The sequence below is a fragment of the Mus musculus genome, chromosome X, assembly GCF_000001635.26.
Source record: "Mus musculus strain C57BL/6J chromosome X, GRCm38.p6 C57BL/6J".
Lineage (NCBI taxonomy): Eukaryota > Metazoa > Chordata > Mammalia > Rodentia > Muridae > Mus > Mus musculus.
In genome coordinates, this window is record NC_000086.7 from 51,147,480 (window position 1) to 51,170,649 (window position 23,170).

Genomic DNA, 23,170 nt, shown 5'->3' on the forward strand with positions numbered 1-23,170 from the left:
TCAATTCCTGGGGCCCATAAGGTGAACAACCATTTGTAACTCCAGTCCCGGGATCTGGCACCCTTTTCTAGCCTCCACAGACACTGAATGCATTTGATGCACAAACATACATACAACCAAAGCACCCGTACACATAAAATAAAAATACAATGAAAACAAAGTAAAAGTGAAGGCCATGGCTAATTCTAATGGACAAAATAATAAATTCCAGATAGTGGCTATAATAGGCTCACACTGCTGAATATAAACATATATCATAGAAGTGGCAATCAATTTAGGAATCGTTTGTTAGTCCCAGTCCCGAATTTATTTTTATTCATTAGTAATACAGAGTCTTTGAGTAGAATTAAAAAAGATTCAGATTTAGTAGGTTCCACGTGAATGAAATGATACTATTCTGGGGAACTTTATATATCAATGGACATATAACAGAAACATTCAATGACGAAAGTGGAAAGACCCTAGAAAATCATTCAGTTTAGCATTTGTTAGGAGGTGTACTACAGACCATTGTTCCAAAGCTGGACTATCAAAAACAAGGAGTCTTAATCTAAGTAGTTGGAAGAAATGGCATAATATATAGCTTTCTCAAAGAGTGAAACTATACAAGTCCCATATGTCTTCCAGCAAAGGAACCTGCTCACTCAGTATCGTTTCATTAGTGAAACCCTAGCTCATTACATCAAATGCCGCTAGTATCTCTCTCTTGAGGGACTGGGGAAGAGACTAATCAAATTCTTCTTCCTCATGCTACAGAAAAACAAACTGAAGAGCAAATAAGAACTCGTGGCACGGTGTAGGCCAGGGTTTTTGTTGTTGTTGTTTCAGTTTTATATTCATTTTCATTTCCGTCCTAAATCAAAACAGTAATTTTCTATTGCAATATTTTTTGTTGTTGTTTTGTTTTTGCCTAGACGGGGTCTCCTCAAAGTTAACAAGATGGGAATGTTGTCCTTTGATTGCTAAGAGACCATCCCACCAGCATCGTCCCAGGCCCAGGACTTTCCTAGGTTTATCAGGAATTCCGCAGAGCCTGCTGTGGCTTTCTTTTGTGTGAAGGCTTCCTCAGGCCAGAACTGCAAGTCACCTCTGTCAAACTGGCTTTTCTACACTGGGACTTCTTTCCCCTGGAAGCAAGCCAGTTACTCCAGGTTTTCCATGACTTAAGGGTCTCAAGCGAGTTTTAACTGTACTAAAACTCAGGAAGTAGGAAGGTATTTGGCAATTCTCTCGATTCCTATGGGGTTTAGTTATGTGCTATGCTTAAACACTGGGGTTTCCATTTAGCAAAATTAAATTTCCTGCCTCAATGTGAAATACAAGTTTCAAACAAGGATTTCATTTAGATAAATATCTTCCAAACATGTAAGAAGACCATAAGATGAGAAAAATGCTAATTATTGTTCAGATTTTTAAAAGTTAGTTTTGCGAGACTCGGTGTCAGTAAGTTTGATAATTATGTCACAAAATCCAGCCACCTATCTGTCCATGCACACAAAAGTTGTATAATGAGCACTATGATGACTTGCTACTGCATTTTAAAATTAGGGACATAAAGATAAAAATCAGGAGCCCTTGTGCTAAAGATAAACACTCCTTCAGATAACGAATTTTAAGAGCACTATATCAAAATGCTTACAGGTTGCTAAGTTTGTAAGCGTGAGATCATGCTACAAAGCTCAGAAAGAGACAAACGTATTCACATGACAACTAGCATTCTCTTCCCACTCTTATCATACTTCCAATTAGTGACAAAAATGTCATTTCCAAACAGAAAGTCTTACTTGGTGACACGGGCCACCTCTAAAATCTTTGGCAACATGAACTAAGTCACACTTTCTTTGTCATTTCATACATATTTATCTATATCTATAGTAGTCTAAATCCGTTATTTAAGATTTATTTTAAAATGTAACCTCTAGAGACAAGACAGTTTAGCGTGTCATACAATTTCAAAATAAAACTCCAAACCCCAAGTGTACTATATTTAAATAAAGTGCTATTTTCAGCAAAATGTGTCTGAAATTCGTCTAAAACTTAGATCAGTCATCTTCTATGTTCTGTAGACAAGGAAAGAACTGATTCTGCCTGGCCTTAACACCCGCTAACTTTCCACAATTTCTTACGAACTCAGAGATCCATGTTTCAGAGATATAAAGTGAATCAACAAAATGCCCTGAGTGAGGCCACTGCCATGACTTTTTGAAGAAGTGTGTTTTAAAATGATCCTCTTCACGCCTGGTTCAGTAAATGCAGCAATCTCATTAAATTCACCTTCTGCTTTTGGGGAGCTTTTAATATTTGACAGTGATGAAACTGTTCCTACCAGTCAAAGACCTGAATCAGAGCATCTACAAACAATGTAACTAGAACATGGACTAGTTTAAGTAAAATAAAGAGATTCAGGAAGGTTTTATGTTTTAAAATAAATCAACCCTTCAGCCATAAATGAGAGGCCTCATGCTCTTACAGAGAAGAAGTTGAAATACCATCATTGCCAAAAGATGTGTATCTCCAAATCCCAAACAAGGGGAAAAACATAAGCAAAGCAAAGAGCAGAGAGAATTAATTAGCTGTATTTAAAATTTATCAGTTTTACTCCCACAGTAACTTAAAAAGCTGGAAGACTTAGAGAAGGACTGGTATACTTGTAAAGACGTGGTACTTTTTACAATGTGAAAACTTTTTATTCAGCACAGAATGGTGTCATGGTGCTACAGTGCAATCTAATCTGTACTTTATTGAGTGGAGTCCTCAAGTTGGGATAGAACAATACAAATAAAACAAATCTACCCTAGGTATATTGTGTCTTCCTTGTCAACCAGGATAAAGTTTAGAAAATGGGACTTTTGAAAAAAAATTAAATGAGTTCATCTGTTTATACTGTCTCCATAAGGCAAGTCAAATTCCAGTCTAGAAAATATTTCATAAAACCAATAAAGTAAAATAAGTCAGGTAGTGTAAGAACATCAATATGCAGGTCTCACACATGGATTTTTCTACTAAAGGTAATTGGAGCATTTTTTTTTATCTTATTCCATTTCATGTCTTGCAGTGAGTTTTTTACATACTAGATTCCATAAGGACAAGGGAGGGCTAAAGTAGTCACACTGCTCATAAGGATGCTGGAGGGAAGAAGTACAGACAGTTTTTGCTTAGGTTACTTGCCATGTGACTATTGTTAACACAGGTTTAGGTTTTCTACTAATCCCATCACAACAAAGTCATTTGAAGAATTTATAGGATGGTGTGATGTGGTTTAATTTTGGGGAGTCAGTGTCTTACCATATAGCCCAGCCTGGCTTCAACTGAAACTCCTGACCTTCCTGCCTGAGCGTGGGAGTATTGGAATTACAGATGTGTGCGCCCCACCTAGCTGGTTTGCATTTCTTCACCGTGTATCCATCTTAATACCGTTGTCTGCCTTCATTGTGTGTTTACCACACACTGGTTAAAGTGTTATAAACACATCATTTCATTGACTCTTCCTAGTGGAGAGAACTGAAATATAAAAGGAAGGAAGTGCCCAGGCTGACAGAGATAACAAAGGTGTGGACTTCAACCTAGGTGCTTTATCCTAGCTACAGGTCACATTTTAAAGACCAAGGCACCTTACTGCCTTCAAATACTTTGTCCACACATTTGCTGCTTATAAAATTTTGTATCTGTATTTGGCATGTTTCACAATACTGACAATAGAGCTTTGGGGGTACAGAAACTCACTACCCTTTCTAAAGCAATTATAACAGACACATGTCTATGACCATTTTACTTCATTTCACTTTCACATATTTATTCAGCAATATGCTAATCGCCTATACAATATTCCACGAGAAGTTTCTATATGATCCACAAAATAAAATTTCTATGATCAAAGAATTTTAAGAGATGTCAGGTTATATATAAAACCCTGGGAAGAACAAGGCACAGTTGTAAAGATTCTGCAGCGCTGAAGAATTATTTTGAATTGTTACATTTCTTTCTCTAAACTAAAGCCTTTCAAATATTCATGTTTATCAGAATCACTAGTAGGGTTTCTTGAAAACAGAAGAGCAAGCCTACTCTTTGATTGTCTTCTTCAGCAGGTGTAGGACAGAGCAAGAGAACTTACATCAAGTGCTCAGATAAAGATAGTCTGCCACCATACTCTTGTGCACCGCTGCTCTCAGGGAATACTGTTCTATTTATCAAACGGATTTAGCTCTTTACCACGCATCTTTTCCTGTTGCTGATAATTCTATTTCTAAAAGGCCACAGTGAAGAGTTGCCCATTTTTCCTCCATGACTCTGACATCAGTAATGGTGCTAGCAGTGATGTACACAAAAGCCAACGTAGATCACTAAAGCGAAAGATGAGGCTTTTCAAAGTTACTAGGAAATGAATTCATTTTCTGATTACAAAAATAGGGCTATTAGTTATAATGGCAAGTAAGTACATGAGAGCTCTGGTTCCATGGTGAGCATATTTGCTCTCCAACCTTTGCCAGAGTGTTTTTCTGAGTGTTTGCTAAGGACTCAAATGGAATTGAAAAAAAAAAAAACCTCCCCCCAGTTTGCCTTAAATTCATACCTTCACTGGCTGCAGAAGCCCTAGTCATTTGAAAACATTACTCCTCCTCTTCATCCCTCATATCTGGAAAATATGAGGTAAAAGCATTTTCTTGCTTTTACCTCAAAACAAACAACCCAGTGCTGACTACAGTGTCTCAATATGGATAATCTAAAGCTGAAGATCAGCAGATTCCTAACTTTCAAAGCAAGCGCTGGACACAAAGTTCATCTGTAACCTTGGTGGCATAAAGATCCTGAGAGCTCCTGGCTGGCCAGTCTAGCTGCAACTGCTAACTTCTGGCTCAAGAAAAGACCCTGTCTCCAGGCGATAAGGCAGAGAGAGCTAGAGAAAGACATCCAAAGTCCTCCTCCGGTCTCTGCATGTGCATACATGGGCTTATTTATATGCATGCAATGCGCACACACACACACACGCACCATCCCCTCTCCTACATAGTGCTGGTAAAGCCCTAAGAGCCTTAAATATGCTATGGCTGTTGTATATTCTCAGTCACCCTCTTTCACATAATGAAGAAAATACCAACACCCATTCAACAAGTTGCACGTATTTTTCTTTTGCCAAGTTGCACTGACTGCATTTCTTCTTCACTTTTCCTTTAGACTGAAAAATACGTGTACTGAATGTATGCAACACATTATGATGTGACTTGTGTATAAATGAGATAGATCGTATCACTGGATACCGCTTTTTAAATTGAGATCTCTAGTTCTCAATCCTGGAATGTTCCCAGAATGGTAGCATGTCTAAACGAAGTCGTCTAGGAACTTAACAAACTGTAAAAAAAAGGGCAACTGAGACACGGAATGAGACTCTCCCTATGCTGACCTGCTCTGTTTCCACTCAAACATGCGTCTACAGATTTTGAAAAGGACCAAGAAGAAAGGTATTTTTTCAATAGGATCATTACATTAGTCCTGAAGAGTAAACTTGATGCAGTAGGGATGACAGGATGTTCTTTTAAAATTGGATAAGTATATCAAATATCCAAAATCTAGAGTAAAGTTCATGACTGGGCCCCAAATGTAAGAGCTTTCAGGTAACCGTAAAGAAGTAGGAAAACATATTGAATTGCCTTGCTTTCTCCCTGATCAAGGAAACCACTCAATACTACACTTATCATGGAAGGTCAGCCTCATCTCTCTCCAAGTTACAGAGCCTAAGGAGAGGTAGAGCGAACACTAGGACTTGAAGCCCATTGGGGACTTGGGACTATAGCAGAGATAGCAAAGGTGACCAGGATGACTTTGGATAGCTGAGAAGGAGGAAGAACGAGTTTTATGGGGACACTTGGGATTTCCCTGACCTACCTCTCAAAACACGGAATAGATGTCACATGCCATCAAAACAAGGCAAAAAAAAAATGAAGAAAAGAGCCTTGATTCTTTTGACAGGTCAGTTGTCCATTAGCACATTCAAATCACAGTTATGGAAGTCATTGTCAAAGCTGACTTTAGCTGAATGCTACTAAATACTTCAAATACTTCACTTATTTTCTTTTTTGTCAAAACATTTAAAAAAAAATTCCAGGAACTTGACTTTGTCTGTCTGTCTGTCTTCCTGCCTGTTCTTCTGTTGTTATTTGTATGTTTTGTGATGGGGTCTCACGTAGCCCAGGCTGGACAGGAAGACTCTGAGATTTTGATGCTTCTATCTCCAACCACCAAATTCAGGGACCACGGACCCTAGCCACCATGCTCATCTTATCTTTCCTGTTTTTGAAAGAAAGCAGAGTCAGCGGCCTAAACTGGCTCATATCTGGGTTACTGAGGATTTCACAGGGCTCAGAATATTCTCCTTTGAATACCGGACATTGCTATCCAGGAACGGTCATAAACACGGGGAGAGTGCAAGAGAGTTTACTGACTTAAAAAATTCAAAGCTATAATTCATATGCCTGCCTAGATACCCTCCATAAAATTATATTTTCAGACTATACTCAGTATTTTTCTATTTGTTTTCAAAGGAGAGTCTTTCTACTAAATTGTAGTTATTAAGAATTTTTTAAGTGTTTACATGGCTTCCCTGCATTACAAATTTTCATTGCCTTTATGGTCAGACTCCAAGAAATAAGAATGATCTCATTATCACTAATCTTAATTCTAATAACACCTTGATTGGCGATCTACCTTGTGCTAAACATTTTAATACAAAGTTATGTTTAAATTTTGCTAGATTATCACACAAGTTTTTTAAAAAATAATAGTTAATGGTAGCCAGACAGAAAAACACCGAAGGTACCAATATAAGGTAAAAGTACACAAAATTCAACATTTATAGAATATCCAACAACATTTGAATAAAGAACAGGTCTATGATTCTGAGGAACAGAATTCCATTCACACAAATCTGTACTTTATTAGCCTTCAAATCTAGGCTAAATGCCATTGAGTAAAGAAAGTTGGTGATAATTTTATAAAAATTTCATCCATAAGATGTTTGTTTCACTGAACAAGTGCTTTTAGTTTAAAGGCACTATTATGCTCTAGTCACAAAAAGTTATAATAGTAAAATAGCATCTATCACAAAACAAATAAAATAACAGAGAATGGGAGATCCTTATTAAAGCTTCATTTAAACTTTGTTTTTGAGATGGGCTATCAGTAGGTACCTTAGGCTGGCCTCAAACTCGTGCTCCTTCTTTCTCAAGCTCTCAGTGCTAGGACTGCAGGTGTGTGCCGCTACAGCCAGTCTAAAATATGTGGTGTGTGTGTGTGTGTGTGTGTGTGTGTGTGTGTGGTACATGTGTGCACAGGTTTGGAGGGATGCACACATGCATGCAAGTATGTAGAGGGCAGAAGTTGATGCTAAGCGTCCTTCTGTATCATGTGTTTTGTTTTGTTGGTTTTTTTTTGAAAGGATCCTCAGTGAATTTGGAATCCACTAGAGATCACCCATTCTCCACCTGTAGTCCTGGCATTACAAGCATGCACACTTGGCTTTTTATGTGGGAGCTTAGTATCCCAGCTAGGGTCTTCATGCTTGCAGAGTAAGCACCTTGACAATTCAACCATTCATCTATTTCCCACTCTAATTTTCTTTTATTAAACATCATTTCCTTATTTCTTTTGTATGGGAGTTTTGTCTGCATGTATATCTGTGCAACACATTTGTACCTGGTGCTTCACAGAGGACAGATGAGGGTGTCAGATCCCTTGGAACTGGAATTACAAATGGTTGTGGATGCCAGAAATTGAACCCAGGTCTTCTGCAAGACTAGCTAGTAGTCTTATCTACAGAGAAATACTACCAGATCCTCAGCCTAAAATCTTGCCTAAATGGTTATCACTGAAAACTATGTTAAAATATTACTGTGATAATCCAATGATATTCAATTAAGTCTTTACTTTTAAAAGATTCAGTAACTGCAAATTCATCCAAGCAATCTAATTTCAAGTTGAACACGTGGCTTATGGAGCTACAACAGACTGACAAATATGTACACAAATGGTTTCACCCTTGATGGCATTCTCTTACCACTGCCATGACCTGATTCAAACACAAACACACACACACACACACACACACACACACACACACACACACACACCATTTAAAAAGTAGCCTAGGTTTCTCACAGCTACAAAATAAATCCTAGAGTCCTAACACTGTACTGTCTCCATGTGTGCTGAAGACAGAACTCAGAGCCTTATGCATGCTAGGCAAGCATTCTACCACAGTCACATTGTCTATGTGGCTCACTGAATTTTAAGACCACTCCCCTCCAATGTAAGCTCCATGCTCCAGCCTGTCCAAACTTAACACTCAGTATCCCCTTTCTGACTTTGCTTAGCTTATCCCTTCTGCCAGAATATCTGTCTATCCCTTCTTCAAAGAATGCACCGAACACCACTTCTTCCATGTCTGTGTCTTTAACCTCTACAGCTGGACATAATCCCAGTCCTTTCCTTCCTGTGGACTCTTAACTGTGAGATAATAAATGGCTTATGTCGCATGACAGAGCTGCCTTACACTAAGACATCAAGTAGGAGTTACATCTTCCATAATTTTGTGTACTGAGCCCAATCAGTGTCTAATTAAGATGTTTCAATAAATGTTTCTTAAACAAATCATGTCTTTGGGGAATTGAATTCATATAGAACTTCTAATGGATATAAGAGAACTTTCAGCATTAAATATCCCCTGACATTTATACAAGTTCTGGTAACAAACCACAAATAGTCCTCCAAAGTACCTGCCTGCAGCTCCAGCCCTTTGAAGGGGCTTCCATATAAGGTACCTTCTTGGCTATTAAAAATGAAAAAAACAAGAAATTGAAAAAACTGCAAGCTATGCTATCTGAGAAGCTAGAAAAATGTAAGTTTATGTAAGTGATGAGCATAAACATTCACAAAAACCCCCAACTTCTGCCATTAGGTATTTTGAAATCTTTGAGGCAAGAACACAGTGTTCCTGAAGATGTTAGGAATACTCAAATTGGAATGTCAGTGTTCCTATAGTACACAAACAGGCCCAAGGACAAAAATGAGGATAATATGACAATGTATCTTAAAACAATCTCATCTCTGGGTAAAAGGTTAGGGATAGTACAGTGCTGCCCACACAATGTATTTCAGGGCATAAAACAAAGCTAGATAAAGAGTGTGAAGTCCTCTGTATTTCCAGCACTTGGAAAGGGCAGGAGGGCTTAGACTTAGAGGCCACTCAGGGCAATTCGAGGGTGGGGAGGTGAGAGTGGGTGCGCGGGTGGGTGGGGAAACACCCTCATAGAAGCAGGGAAGGGGAGTGGGATACGGGGTTTCAAGGGGGGAGATCGGGAAAGGGGATAATATTTGAAATGTAAATAGAGAAAATATCCAATAAAAAGAAAAGAAAAAGAAAACATGGGCTACAAAAACAGCTCACCAGTAGAGCTGGTAGCTAGCAGACATTCAACCTTTCAATTCCATTCCCAGCAATGCAAAAAGGCAGCAACACACTCTGTACATGTTTGTATGTAGAAGAGTTAGAATATCGCGACTCTGTAGTTTGTCAGCAAATTGTGGCTGGCACACAAGATATATCTTGGTTAGGAGAATGTGCTGTATTTAACACAGTTATATGACTATGGGCTCTACAATTTGAAACGTGGGATGATTTTCACAGTTTGGAAACCACCCTCACTGTCTATGCTTAACCAGAAGATTATGGGCAGGTGCAAAGGTTAATTTTTATACCAACTTTTAGTGTGTCGACAATCAATTTCAGCAGGAAAAACTCTTCACTTATGATAGAAAACATCCAGTTGAAGACATATATACATTTAATAAAGTCAGAGCTGGAAAACTATTTCTAATGATGTATCCTATAGCCATATGTTCTTTAACCAAGTAACAGATTACTCATGACAGTAAATAGTACTGCACAAATGTACCATCAAATATGTAAATGATTTAGTCTATTTCTAGTGACCACGTGGTTAATTGCTGATAGGGGAGATCATTTAGAAACTCAAACACTGACAAAAATGCAATCATTTACCGACTTTTAAAAGAGAGCAACACCAAGACAACACAAAGCAGAACTTAAATATATGTATCATTACATCTGCCAGGAAACTTGACCCTGGGTAAAGTAACTGTCACTGTAGGGATAAAAGCCCTGAAACACACCAGGCATGCTGGCCACTCCTTTAATCTCAGTACACAGGAGGCAGAGACAGTGCATTTCTGTGAGTTCCAGAACAGCCAGGGATACATAGAAAGAGGCTGTCTAAAATTAATTAACTAGCTAATCAAATAAATTAATAATAATAAAAACCCAAACAATGCCAAAACATCAGAGGATTACAAATCCAGATTATACATCACTAATCGCTAAAACAAATTTTAAACATTGATTATATAGTTCAATACACAGAGGAAAATGAAAAGATAATGACATCAGACATCTATGATTCCTCTGAAACATGTAAGTTTGTAAGCTGAAGATCAAATGACATGGGATTTAGAGAAAGAGGTTACTTTAAGGATGGTACAGGCACAAAGTTTACCTCTTGGGGGGAAATGAGCAGTCAGGAAATGATATTCTAGGCACAAAGTAATGTTCCTAAAAAGCCTACCTCCAAGTTTCAAATGTACGTAAGCTACCTGGTACCCACAATTCACAAAAACATGGTTTAGAAAAGGACAGTGACTTCATATAGCTATGCTAACAGAAACAAAATTATTTCTATATTGCTCTAATAGGGAAGAGTTTCTTCATAACCAAGGAGCTGACATATAACACACAATTTAATTTCAGATTTTCAAGTGTCTCCTATCACATGGGAATGGTATAACCAAAATTGCAATTTAGCAAATACATTCTTGGCCCTATCCTGAGTTATATATCACCAGGTGCCCAATTACAATTTGGCTGCAAGGTGGGAGAGAAATGGCTTTGAACTATGGTCCTATAAAACAACATTTTAAGTAAAGTCAACTAGAGTTCCAAGGTTTTTTTTTTTTTTTAATTCATTCTGAGGCTAAAGAGCTACTCTAATATTTCCAGGTGATTGGTGACAGATATCACCAGCTAGCCAGTGCACTTTACTAGTAAGTACACAGCAACATTAGAGAGTATTATGAAAAATCAGACACCACTCTGGATAACTAACCCAACAATGCAGGGGTTGGGGGAAAAGAATGGACAGAGACGACTCAGTTTTGGTGCTTGGGAATTGAGAAAACTATCAGCACAATGTTAGATTGTAACAGTGGAAATAAAGACAGCTCCTTTTTGCTCTCCATTTTGGAACAAACAGTCTAAATGATTAACAGTAAGCTAAGAGTATTGAGCATTATTGCTGATATCAGTAACATTAGCACTTGGGAGACTGAGTCAGAATTGTCGAGAATTAGAGGCTAGTCTTGGCTGCTTCTAAGATCCTGTCTTAACACATAACCCCAGAAAAAGAACTAAGAACTAAGCGTCAACCATAAAATTTACTTTAAATACCCCTTTGATATTTTCTCCATTTTTCTTCTCAGTTGTAATAAAGACTCAAATCATCAAGCTCTTCCGATAACTTTGTAGGGATCTTGGGAAATTAACTTTCTCTTCCTACTTCTTCAGTTTCCTCATATAGAAATGGTAAAGATTTTTAATTGAATAGTCTTTCAGCAGCCAAAATTCCTCATTTCCTAGTTTTGTTTTAAATTCTATGGACACAAAACTTCCTTAAACTAATTATCTGAACTGCTGAGCCTTTGGAGACCAGTTGGAGAAACTGAAGTCAAGTCCTTTCCTTAGGAGCTTTGCTTGGTGCTCATTCTCTGGTTTGGATGATTCTGTCATGAGTGGGCTGTAGGCTTCTAACACTTAGGGGAATCTGCTGGAGAGTATACAGGGAATGCGTCTATTATTTTTGCAACTTCTCTCTAAATCTAAATTTATTTCAAACAAAAAGTTCAAAGAATCTGAGGACGTTTGGGTGTTAATCAAGAGTCCAGTTTTCATTCAAATGAGATTTTTAAAAATATCCCTCAAAAGACTATATAAATGAAGGTGTATTCCTTTTAAGGGCAATATCCAAGATATTTTTAAGGAAAACATTATGTTTCATGACTCTCAGAAAGACAGGCTTGATAGTACAAGCAACCCTCTCTGCTGGAGTTCATAAATGACACTATCTCTTGTGTAATCCTTGGGGCTCTGGTCAGAGTCTGGTGTCTGGCAAGCTGTACCTAAGCAAATGTGCAGGAACAAATATACAGTCAAAATAGTCTTTATTGTGTGGGGCTGGAGCTCAGACTCAAGCCTTGACTATGCTGGGCAAGTAACCACTGTGCTATAGTCTCGGCTCCCAAAGACTTAAGGTCATTTTAAGCTACTGAGGACTGCTGTGATTAGTGGCTCTAAAATATAGAACATATGAATCCTAGAGCCAATTATTACCTATAAGCATATTGATATTTATATATAATATGTTTTATTTTTCATAGTATCATTGTGCTTAAAGTTGAATGACATTATTTAGAGGTCTTTTATGTATATTAGTCTCCCAGTTCCTGTTATTTAAGATTATATATGAATTAACATAATTATCCTCTATGACTGCTGTGGCTTAACTAGCATGTAGTTGTTACCAAACTACCCAAAGTACGGATTAGGACAGGTAGATATGATTGCTGTCAATGTGCTATAATGCAATACTTGTTGCATTTATGTATTTGCAGTAGAGCAGGTAGATCAAGAATAGAGTGGGAGGTTCAAGATATGCCTGATATTTTTGATGCAGAGTAAGCAGGTGGCTATGAAAACAATCACAAACATATAGTCTTTTGTTAAATCTACAGGGAATTCACTCTAAATGCCAATCTAAATCAATGCCAGCACATAATACCAAGGAGTCAGTATAGGATGAGTTAATTAATGGCACAGGAAGTTTGAACTAAATGTACTAAGAAGACAAGACAACTGAGTCAAAAACAGCTGCATAGTAACAAGACACAAGACTTTTCTGTGTAGCTGAGAATTCTTTTACAGGCATCACAAGCTAGATTCCCATCTGAAAATGGTGCAGCATTCATGTAGTTATTGGTGCAGCCCTTCAGCACAATGCACAATCAATCCATTCTGATCATCCTTCCTATTTTCATGACCTCCCCTCATTACGAGGGTACAATAGGACAGTGTGTATACGTAGGCAAAGAACCATCATCTCTTTGAGCAGCTAGTACTAATGGAACACACTCACACGCATGCACACAACACGCATGCACACACATATTCACACTTATGCATGTGTGACTCAAAAAAACCCCACAGCCTACAAATCAAAGGATTGCTTATTTAACCACTGATAAAAAAAAACAGTACACAGATAAATTCAATGGTGCTTCAATTATACAAATTCAAGAGGAACAACGAATGTGTCGGCAATAATTAAGGCACGTTCTCTGTGTGTTGTGAATATGATAGGAGTACAATCAGCATAGGTCAATTATCCTGATCTCAGGATAGCTTTCATGCATATTTTGGATAAGAAGCAATACAGAAAAAAGAGAAAGAAATACAAAGCTTTTATGCAGACATGGGACTCTGATGAATGTGCTATCTAAATGGCAAATTAAATAATTATATAAAAGGCTTTGTATATTTAAAATATTTAATTTTCATGAAAAGAAATTAAAACTGTAGGAATTATGTAAATCATTTTATTTAGTCTGACTGAGCATCAAGAAATTAACACAATGCCTGAATTTAAGAGCAATGGATCCAGAAGAGAATACAGCATATGAAAATAATTAAGTGATTTACTTATTGTCCTCAATGTGTTTACTTTATAGTAAGCATTCTTTTGCCTTTAATAGAAACACTGACATGAAGTCTATAAAAGATTAGAGAGGTGTGTATCTCCCTCACTCTATGATGCCTAGAAAGACAGATTCTTTAGACCATGATGAATTCCCTATCACAGAGTAAACCACAGAACACTGATATATGTAAATTGTAGAACTAAAATCACCCTCACCACAATGGATTTGGGCGCATGAGCTTGCAGCATTAAGTAATAAATTCTACCTAAATGGGACCCTTTTTAATAGCTCCTAAAACCAACACTCCATTCATTGTAAGAAGTTAACCTCATACTTGACTCACTTTGTACCTATACTTTTGTTTCTTGTTTGTGTTGTCTCTTTGGAATCTCTGCAGACATTGTGAAAGCCAAGTAGTGAAGGGATTATGCATTTATTAAAGACAAAGTAACTCAAGGTTTGAGAGACAAAGAAGCTGGAAGATGAGATTAGTAGGGCTGGAACTATATTCCAGATCTCCAGAAGCAAGGTGAAAAAGGACCTAGTACAATGCCTGGACTTGCATATGCCCTGGGTGAAAGATGCCATGACTTAACTAGCTCAACACACAATCCAGTCCTGTCCCAATAAACTGAAACTAATACACAGAAAACAACTGTAGAAACAGCATGAAGTGAACAATGAAGAAACGTCTTTTCTGAGAGAGGACCTCACTATGTTGCTCTCGCTGGCCTGAAACTTGCTATGTAGACCAGGCTGGCTTTGAACTCAACATAGAATCACCTGCTTCTGCCCACTGAGTTCTGGGGAAAAAGGGTGTGTGCCACCAGGCTTAGCCAAAAAAATAACCTTTTTAGTTATTAGATCTGCTTAAAATAAAAGCAGTTCAGAGTTTTTCAATGTTAGTACTACCCTTTGTTTTACCATAATGAGATTCCATAACTGGAATGGCCCGTAATAAAAACTAGCAACCAAGAAATAAGCAAAACTACATACTTTTAAGTTGAACATCCCTAATTTTAAAAACTAAAAAGCACCAAAATCCAATGTTCTGAACACAAATATAATGTTATCATTGGAAAACACCATACATAACCTCATTCTGCATCAAACAATAGATGAACTAAAACACCGCATGAAAATGACCTATGGGTCCTGTATAATAGATTATATATAAAATATAAATGAATTCCCTGTTTGAAATTGGGTTCCATCCCAAGATGATCTCATCATGTACATGAGAAGAACCCCAAATCTGAAGATGAAAATGGCCCCAAATCTGAAGAACTCTGAAGTGTGAAGCACTTCTAGTCCCAATCATAAGAGTCATGCATAGCAAGCCATACACTAGCAAGATTTTGCTGAAAGGACCCTGATATAGCTGTCTCTTGTGAGACTATGCCGGGGCCTAGCAAACACAGAAGTGGATGATCACAGTCAGCTATTGGATGGGTCACACGACCCCCAATGCAGGAGCTAGAGAAAGTACCCAAGGAGCTAAAGAGATCTGCAACCCTATAGGTGGAACAACATTATGAACTAACCAGTACCCCGCAGCTCTTGACTCTAGCTGCATATGTATCAAAAGATGGCCTAGTCGGCCATCACTGGAAAGAGAGGCCCATTGGACACGCAAACTTTATATGCCCCAGTACAGGGTAACGCCAGGGCCAAAAAGGGGGAGTGGGTGGGTAGGGGATTGGGGGTGGGTGGGTATGGGGGACTTTTGGTATAGCATTGGAAATGTAAATGAGGAAAATACCTAATAAAAAATTAAAAAAAAAGAAAATGTATTCTGAGGAGAGCAGCATACAAAAATGCACCCATAGTAGCCAATGCATCAGCAAGCAATGACAATGTTCGTGGGGTAAAGTTGATCATTATGACAGACAGTTACATAATATCCCAGGATTTCTAAAAATTCTTGCTAAACCTATTTCATTGGCCTGTAATTTCAAAATTCATTTCAAATTCATGAGAACAAATCTTTTGTTAAAACAAGAATCCATTCACATGTTTTGCTTCTCTGGTGTAATTTGGATATTCTTTTCCTTACATTAAATAAAACATGAAAACATTGAATAAAACATGAAAATGAATACATTCGCATGGTACACGATCATTTATGTCCTCCTGTATATAGCACCTGCCCTCATATTTTGCTATACTTAAGCTTGACAAATGTGGCAGTAAGACTTTCTTAATACTTACAAATTAGAAGTTTCAGTTGTGTGTTCAAGGAGAGACATTAGTGAGGTTAGTTTTATAACAACATGCCTAATCTTCATGAACAGTGAGGTTTTAACTTACATGAATGGCATTTATATCTTACTAATATGCAGAATAAGCTATATATGCATACATATATGTATAATTAATTCCTCAAAGGGTTTTTTCTCTGTTGCATGAGAATTTTGGTCACTGCACTGAAAACCATAATTCTATGAGCTGGAGAGATGGCTCAGTGATGAAGAACACTTGTTGCTCTTATACAGGATCTAGGTTTAATTTCAAGAACCTACATGGTTGTTCACAACCACCAATAACTCCAGTTTTGGGGCATCTGATGCCTGCTTCTGACCTCCAGTGGGTAACAAGCATACACATGTTAAACATATACACAAGCAGGCAAAACATTCATAGTTATCACAAAATGAATAATTCTAATAAATTTTTAAAGTCTAAATTCTAGATAGAAATTAAAATTCTCTGAGATGGTAAATTGGCTAGCTTGGTCGTAAATGCCTGGAGGCCCAGTACTCAGAAGGCAAAGGCATAAGGGTTACTACAAACTCAAGGCTAGCCTGGTCTACATAGTAAGTTACAGACCAGACGGAGATACATAGAGAGAACTTGTTTAAACTTCAGCAAGTTTACAATATCTCAGTCCTACAAAAATTCATGAGTTTTCATTTTACAAGTATATCTATTTTGATAAGTTGACTTTAGTATAAATGAGCCTTCAACTGGCTTAGTTCAGCACACACAAAAGGGTATGCCTTGTCTTAAACCAAATAATAATTTTATAATGCTATTATTACTTTTACTCTTTTCTAGCACATCTTCTTTTCAAATGTCTAGAAATCAACACATTGAAGCAATTATGTGCATTCACATGACACTCACCTTTAGTGAATCAAAACAGGCCACCACTCGGCCATTTTCCACATGGCAAACTCTTGGCGGATGGGCAAACCTGCACTCTGCATCAGCTCGAGAGCAAGTTCCTCTCTGAAATTCTCTACAGACTTCTAAAGTCAGCCACTTGGTATCACGGATTAGAGCTACATTGACAGGTGTCATACTGAGAGCAAATTGGCAATCAAGTGCACCCTCTTCAGAGAATAATATGACTGCAGATGGTTCAAGGAATCTAAAGAAATCAGAACCAAACGAGAAGTGAGAGCAGGTTGTTTGGTGGAGTATTTGTTAGTACTTAGGTTCTCACTAAAGTCAAGCTTGATCTGGTCAAACCCTAAAAGCCACATAGTAAGTCAACATTGTATCAGAATAACCAAAAAATCAAATTAGGAACCAAGTCCTAAGAAGGCAACTAGAAAGGTTAAGATATTGCATGCTATATTTTGTTCCTTTGCTGAATTTGCTTCAAATAACTGGCAGACGTTCAAAAGAATCCTATGCTGTCTAGTTGATGGTTTCAATTATTCTTACAAAAAGCATATGTTGCTGGCTGCCCTTCAATTTGTGGATGGTCTCCGATCGAGGAGAGAAAAGTCTATCTCCCCAACTCTTTGCTGTGAAGATTAAGTTTGGGAGGATGTTACAACCTAAAAATAAATTTTTTTTGCAAAATCAAGGGGAGGAAAAAATGACTAAGAAAACTGAGAACGAGAGAAATAAATAAACGGGCCAGTTGCTGACAGTGAACTACAAGCAAGGCGGGGTTTGTAGGGGTAGGGGTGGGAAGCGTATGTGGGGAGAGGGCTTGGAAAGAGAGCTCTAGAGTAGAATCCAAGCAGCAGAGTTTTCAGAAAAGGCACTTTTCAGAACCTGCAAGAAAAAATAAATGAAATTAGCTAAACCACTACAATCCTTCCTTTCACACTCTAGATTCTGAAAGAGATGTAACTAGTCTATGTAAAACAGGAAGGAGCTACACAGACACTGCAACTTAGTACAGTCAGCTATAATCAATAAAAGGGCACTTCCCAATGTAGTACAAAACTGGGTAACATCCCAGTCTCTTAAAAAAATGATCGGTGATTTTTGATACATTCAGGGTATCCTGCATTTTGGTGTCCATTATGCAGAAAATATGACAGCCCCTTACACATTCGATTTACTTGTGTGTGTCTGGTTTTTGGAGGCACCAAGAATCTGTCATTAAACTAATCTTATCATGGCCAATTGCAGCCTCTATTATTTGTCCTCAAACCAGAACACAGGAATGCATGTATGCATGGAAAACATATATGAAACACTCATGACACAACCAGCTGGAGACTCACTTCCTAGGAAGTGAAATGGGGGGTGGAAGTAGAAAATGTGCTTTCAATTTAAGAAAATTCCTTGAGCAGTTAGGACTGCTGTTCCTGGGTATATTTCCCAGGCTATTTATTAGTTTTTATGAAAGGAAGATTTCAACACACACACACACGCAGGTAGGTGAGACAGAAAGTGCTGTTGAAGTAATATGTTAGGTATTATGCAGCTTGAAGATTTGCAATTAGCCCAGTGTCAACCAGCGACAGTGGCAAGCAACTCAGCCGAAAAGATACATGCAAAGTTAATTTGCCAGTGATATGCCATGTGCGCAACCGGAAGTAACAGCAAAACAGAAGTCAGCTCTAAGCGGCCAATAAAGCAACTACCTTGTTAACAGCATCCAAGGGGAACTTCAAACTCTTAGATATCTTTCACTTATTCTCTTTTACACAATCAACCCCTTTGTCTTTTCCATAGTCCAGAGGAGTTTCAACATCACTGGACTGTTGAGTTACCATTGGGAATTTAAATGCGCCATCAATACAATTAAGCTTATCTAGTCAATGGCAAACCAGGGTTTTCCCCCTGACTTCCTTCAGAGAAAGTCTTCTAAAATGTGTTGTAAATGACTTCGTTTTCTTACAGCTTACTGAACTAAGCTGTCATTTGGCTAAAGACCTGGGATTCACTGATGTCTTAGGAAGTATTACATTTCTCTCTCAGGAACAAACTAGTCTTAATTTTACAACTGCCATAGTGAATTTTCTAGTCCCCCTCTGGAAAACTTAATAGCCAACTGGGAATGTGGAATTACAATTAATTATGCAACAATGGGCCTGGGGGCACAGTGTGGGCTTTCAACAGAAGCTCCAGGACTACTCTCACTGCTCTGGGGTCCCCTTCACATTGTGTTACCCATACAGCCATGTTCTAAAGGTTTAAAGCTGTCAGGCAAATGGAAGAAATATGGTGCAGTGGTTATGACAAACTTATGATTAGTTCCACAACATGTTAGTGTTATAGAACCTAGCAATTAAATGCTTCCCGTATATTATTACAAAAACGTTTGAAATTCTGGCAATGTTTACAGAAATATTATTTACAAATTCTGGAACTCTATGTCAACCATGCTGGCTCTAAAATCACAAAGATCTGCCTGTCAGTGCCTCCAAAATGTTGGGATAGGACTGTGTTACCACACCTGACAAATTGTGCACTTATAAATGAATAAATTGGACAGTATGTGAAATATTGCCTAATGAGGCCATAACTTTTTTTAATTTTTTAAGTATAAAGAGGCACAGTAACTGCAGCAACAACAAAAATATATAAAGGAAAAAACAAGCAACTCTCCCGAGTAATGGGGTCAGCTACTCCAAGTTTTATTGTATTCACCTTGGACATTACATCTCAGCACTGTTGGATAACTAAGGTAATTTCCAAGAGCAAATCCAGCTCACATATTCTAAGTGGCTTTGTATATTATGGAAAGTACACTGTACGAGTGTGCTCTGGAGTGTGTAAGTTTACATTCACCTTTAATCTTGCAACTAAATCACATATGTAAAAGAAAAACAACCACCAAAAATGAAGAATATTTATAAGGGTCAAGGATTTGCTCTGAACATAAACAGCAAAGATCTGGAGAAAGACTTTTCTACAAAGGCCTATCATGTAGAAACACAGATATGAATTATAATTTTTAAATTTGAACTTACACAAATAAAAAAATCCAACAGGAACTGGCCTCTATGTAACATCAGGAGCGAGTGGGAGAACAGGGATTTTTTTTTCCTATGACCTTGTATGGGACCCTGGCCAATTCCTCGATACTGTTCTAGCCAATACATGTCTTCCTTCCTTCAGGGTGAAAACATTTGGGGAGCTGGCTCAGAAGAAATGAGGTACAACAACCATAGGACCTGGTGAGAGTTTGACGTTCTCTCGTGCGGCTGGACTTGAAAGACTATGCACCAAAGGCCGGCTTTGCTTATGTTCTTAAGATCGCCTAGCGTGGGTGGCAAGCAAACTTTAGCCTTGCTGCTTTATATTCTAGCAACAGGAAGACTTGGGCCTTTTCTGATTTAGAATCCTCCACTGCAGAGCATGAAATTAGTGTGTTTGTTTGTTCTTTTCTGTAGTACAGTTTCCACATGCTAGGACTGCACTGATCTTTGGAGCTCTCAAAAAGACTGCAGTTTTTAGTTGTAGGATTTGTTTGGAAGTGCTGAGAATGGAACCCTAGGACTTTCTCATGCTATCTCAAAATCCTCTAAACCATGAGTGAGAACTGAAACATTCTGATGAAAGAAATGAAAGTCGTAAGGTTAAACCTCTTGCTTGACATTACTAAGCTGTGAGTGGTAAAGCCATGACTTAAGGCAGTATCTTCCTTCTGCACACATCTCCACAGAAGATGTTTATCTCCCCTGGGAGTCTCAGGAGAGGAAAGCTAGTCATTCTGTGGTATGGCTATGCTTCATTCACAGCATTCCATTCTTGCCTGGTGTGTATCAGCCCTTTCATAATATCCCCAAGTTGCGCTGACCCAACATGTACCAGTGTCTGCGATGTGCCAGGCACAGTAGAGGATACTGATAAGATCTCTGGCTTTGTGGAATTTCTTATGTTCATGTAGATAAAGAACTAATTTAAGATCCAGAGAACTGGAAAGATTATATTAGAGAGTTGGCGAAGGGCTGGGAGTAGACATTAAGTATTGTAAATTCAACACAAGTTTCTAATTCACCATGAATGGAACACAAGGTACTATGACTTAATTAATGCGCTTAAATCCACTCTTAAACACTTGTACAGAAGTGAGTCATGAAGAGAAATACTGAGGAATTGTTCACACTAAGATTTATTGCTACCTAGATTCCTCCTGGAGAGGATTCTATTGCTCTCATCTTACAGGTGGGAAAATGGAGGCAAGGAAGGTGACTTGCACAACTTCACATAGCTAAGTAGGTTATAGAGCTGAGGTCCAAGCCAGGCAGTCTGACTCCATGGCCAGCCCTTTAAACCATATCAAAGCACTCGGTCATTCGTATGGCAAAGATCACATTTTTTAAGTTATTCTAGCTGTCTGCATGACATAGCATTGCTCTGTCCAATTCCCCGATAGTAACGAATATGGCTTTTCTGTTTTGTGCCTTTTATTTTGTCATCAGAATCTCAAGTACTGTTGTGCTTCAAGGACTCCTAGTTTGAAGGATACAAAGGTGGCACAGTAATTTAACATTAGTCTATCATCTGTATCTTGCTAGGAAGGAACTTCATCACTACCTTGTGAGAATCAGAGTTCTGTCTACCTCTTTAGGTTTTGAAGCAATGGAACAATGAATTTGAGTATTTTCTCACAACTATAAACTTCAAAATAATGCTCATCTATAAGACCACTAGATAAAATATAAGGAGAGTATAAAAAAAAGATAAGGGGAGTATAAAAACTTACTGCACATACAATAAACTCACCAGGAAGTTCATCTTTTGAAAAAATACAGTTTTTAAAGGATTCCTTTTATTTTTCATAAAAAAATTCTCTCTCCCTCGTCACTCGCACCCCACCCCCACCCCCAACTAGGTAGAACTACATTCTGCTGATCCGATAGAAACAGGAAGTTTTCCCAAAGGGGTACAAGCTCCTTGCCGACAGGTATTGTCTCATTTGCCCACACGCTTCCAACCTACTCTTTTACTCCACTCCGTCTCTCCAAGTCAGTACACAGAGGAGAAGCATGACCAATGCCTAGTATTTTCAACGCCCACAAAGATGCAATGGCTGAGGAAGCACTCCTTAAATTACTTTTACAGGGCTCTAGAAAGAACAATGAATACAATGTTTGACTTCTTTCCATTTTAAGCTTCCCTTAACATCTGTATTACCTCTGAATTTCTTGTGGCCATTTATTTTGGCTTTACAAATCTCCAACACACCTGCCATACCCTGCTTGAATTGGCAGGCTGACAAGATTGAAAAAAGCCTTCACAGTTTCAAATTTGCTTCAGCTCCTTTGTTTTGGTTAATGGCTCAATAGTGCACCCTTTAGGGTGTATGGGAAATGCCTAGCACGGCAGATGGAGACCTCGATTTCACAAGTATCCTAGAGAACACTCAAGTCTTCTGTTCAGAGAAAGGAGACCATAAAAGGAAGTACTTCACCCATGTGAAGAACATTTTCAAAGATTTTTTTCAACCTCTGTTGACATTTTCCACAGTAGCCTTAGGTTACATAAATCACATACGCTTTCCCCCCTAAAGAGCTGTTAAGTCTAGTTGCTGTTTCACAAACCCATTAAACGGCCTACCTCAGTTTATAGCTATAGTCAGGGAAGAAAAAAAATAGTTGCAATAATTTCTTTTGATCATTACAGTTATAACAGGTGACCCTCATTTTGTCACATTGGCTTATCTTTTTATGAAATTTTTATACTTTAAAATATTTATTCATTCATTAGTGTCTGCACACATGCATGTAAATGTGCTATAACCCACATGTGGACGTCAGAAGACACGTTTTTTGATAGCTGATCACTATCAGAGTATCAAACCTACATGGCAAGTGGTTTAAAACCACTGAGTTATCTCACTAATACTTAATTTTAAAAATAATTTCCCCTGGCATTTTTCCTATAAGCCCTGCATTCAAAATAATAATAAAAACTATTAAATAATGTTTATTTTTCCCTTGAATATTTATAAACAGCCTAAGTACTTAGTTACTTCTTTTTTGTTTTGGAGTACTAAGGCCTAAACTCAGGTCCTCTAAGATGCTGTTATGTGTGCTACCATGAACCACATTATCTCTGCTCAAAACTGTGAGTGTCCTAAGAGTGATAATGTGTCAGCAAGATAAACTGTGGCAGCATATAGTGATCCAGCAGCATAAAGAGATCCATCACTACACTT

The 23,170-nt window shown here is 38.0% G+C and overlaps 1 protein-coding gene across 12 annotated transcripts in view; it reads right to left on the reverse strand.

The window, feature by feature from the left end:
• Mbnl3 (muscleblind like splicing factor 3) overlaps window positions 1-23,170 on the reverse strand; it is a 92,497-nt gene that overhangs the window by 33,986 nt on the left and 35,341 nt on the right. For 7 of the 12 annotated variants that reach the window (NM_134163.5, XM_006541435.1, XM_011250980.3 and 4 more), the window contains exon 2: window positions 16,939-17,185. The exons of the other annotated variants lie outside the window; for them this stretch is intronic. In NM_134163.5, the coding sequence (NP_598924.1) occupies window positions 16,939-17,115 (177 nt within the window). In that variant the 5' untranslated portion in view covers window positions 17,116-17,185. The remainder of the gene's footprint in view (window positions 1-16,938; window positions 17,186-23,170) is intronic. 12 annotated transcript variants of the gene reach the window in all.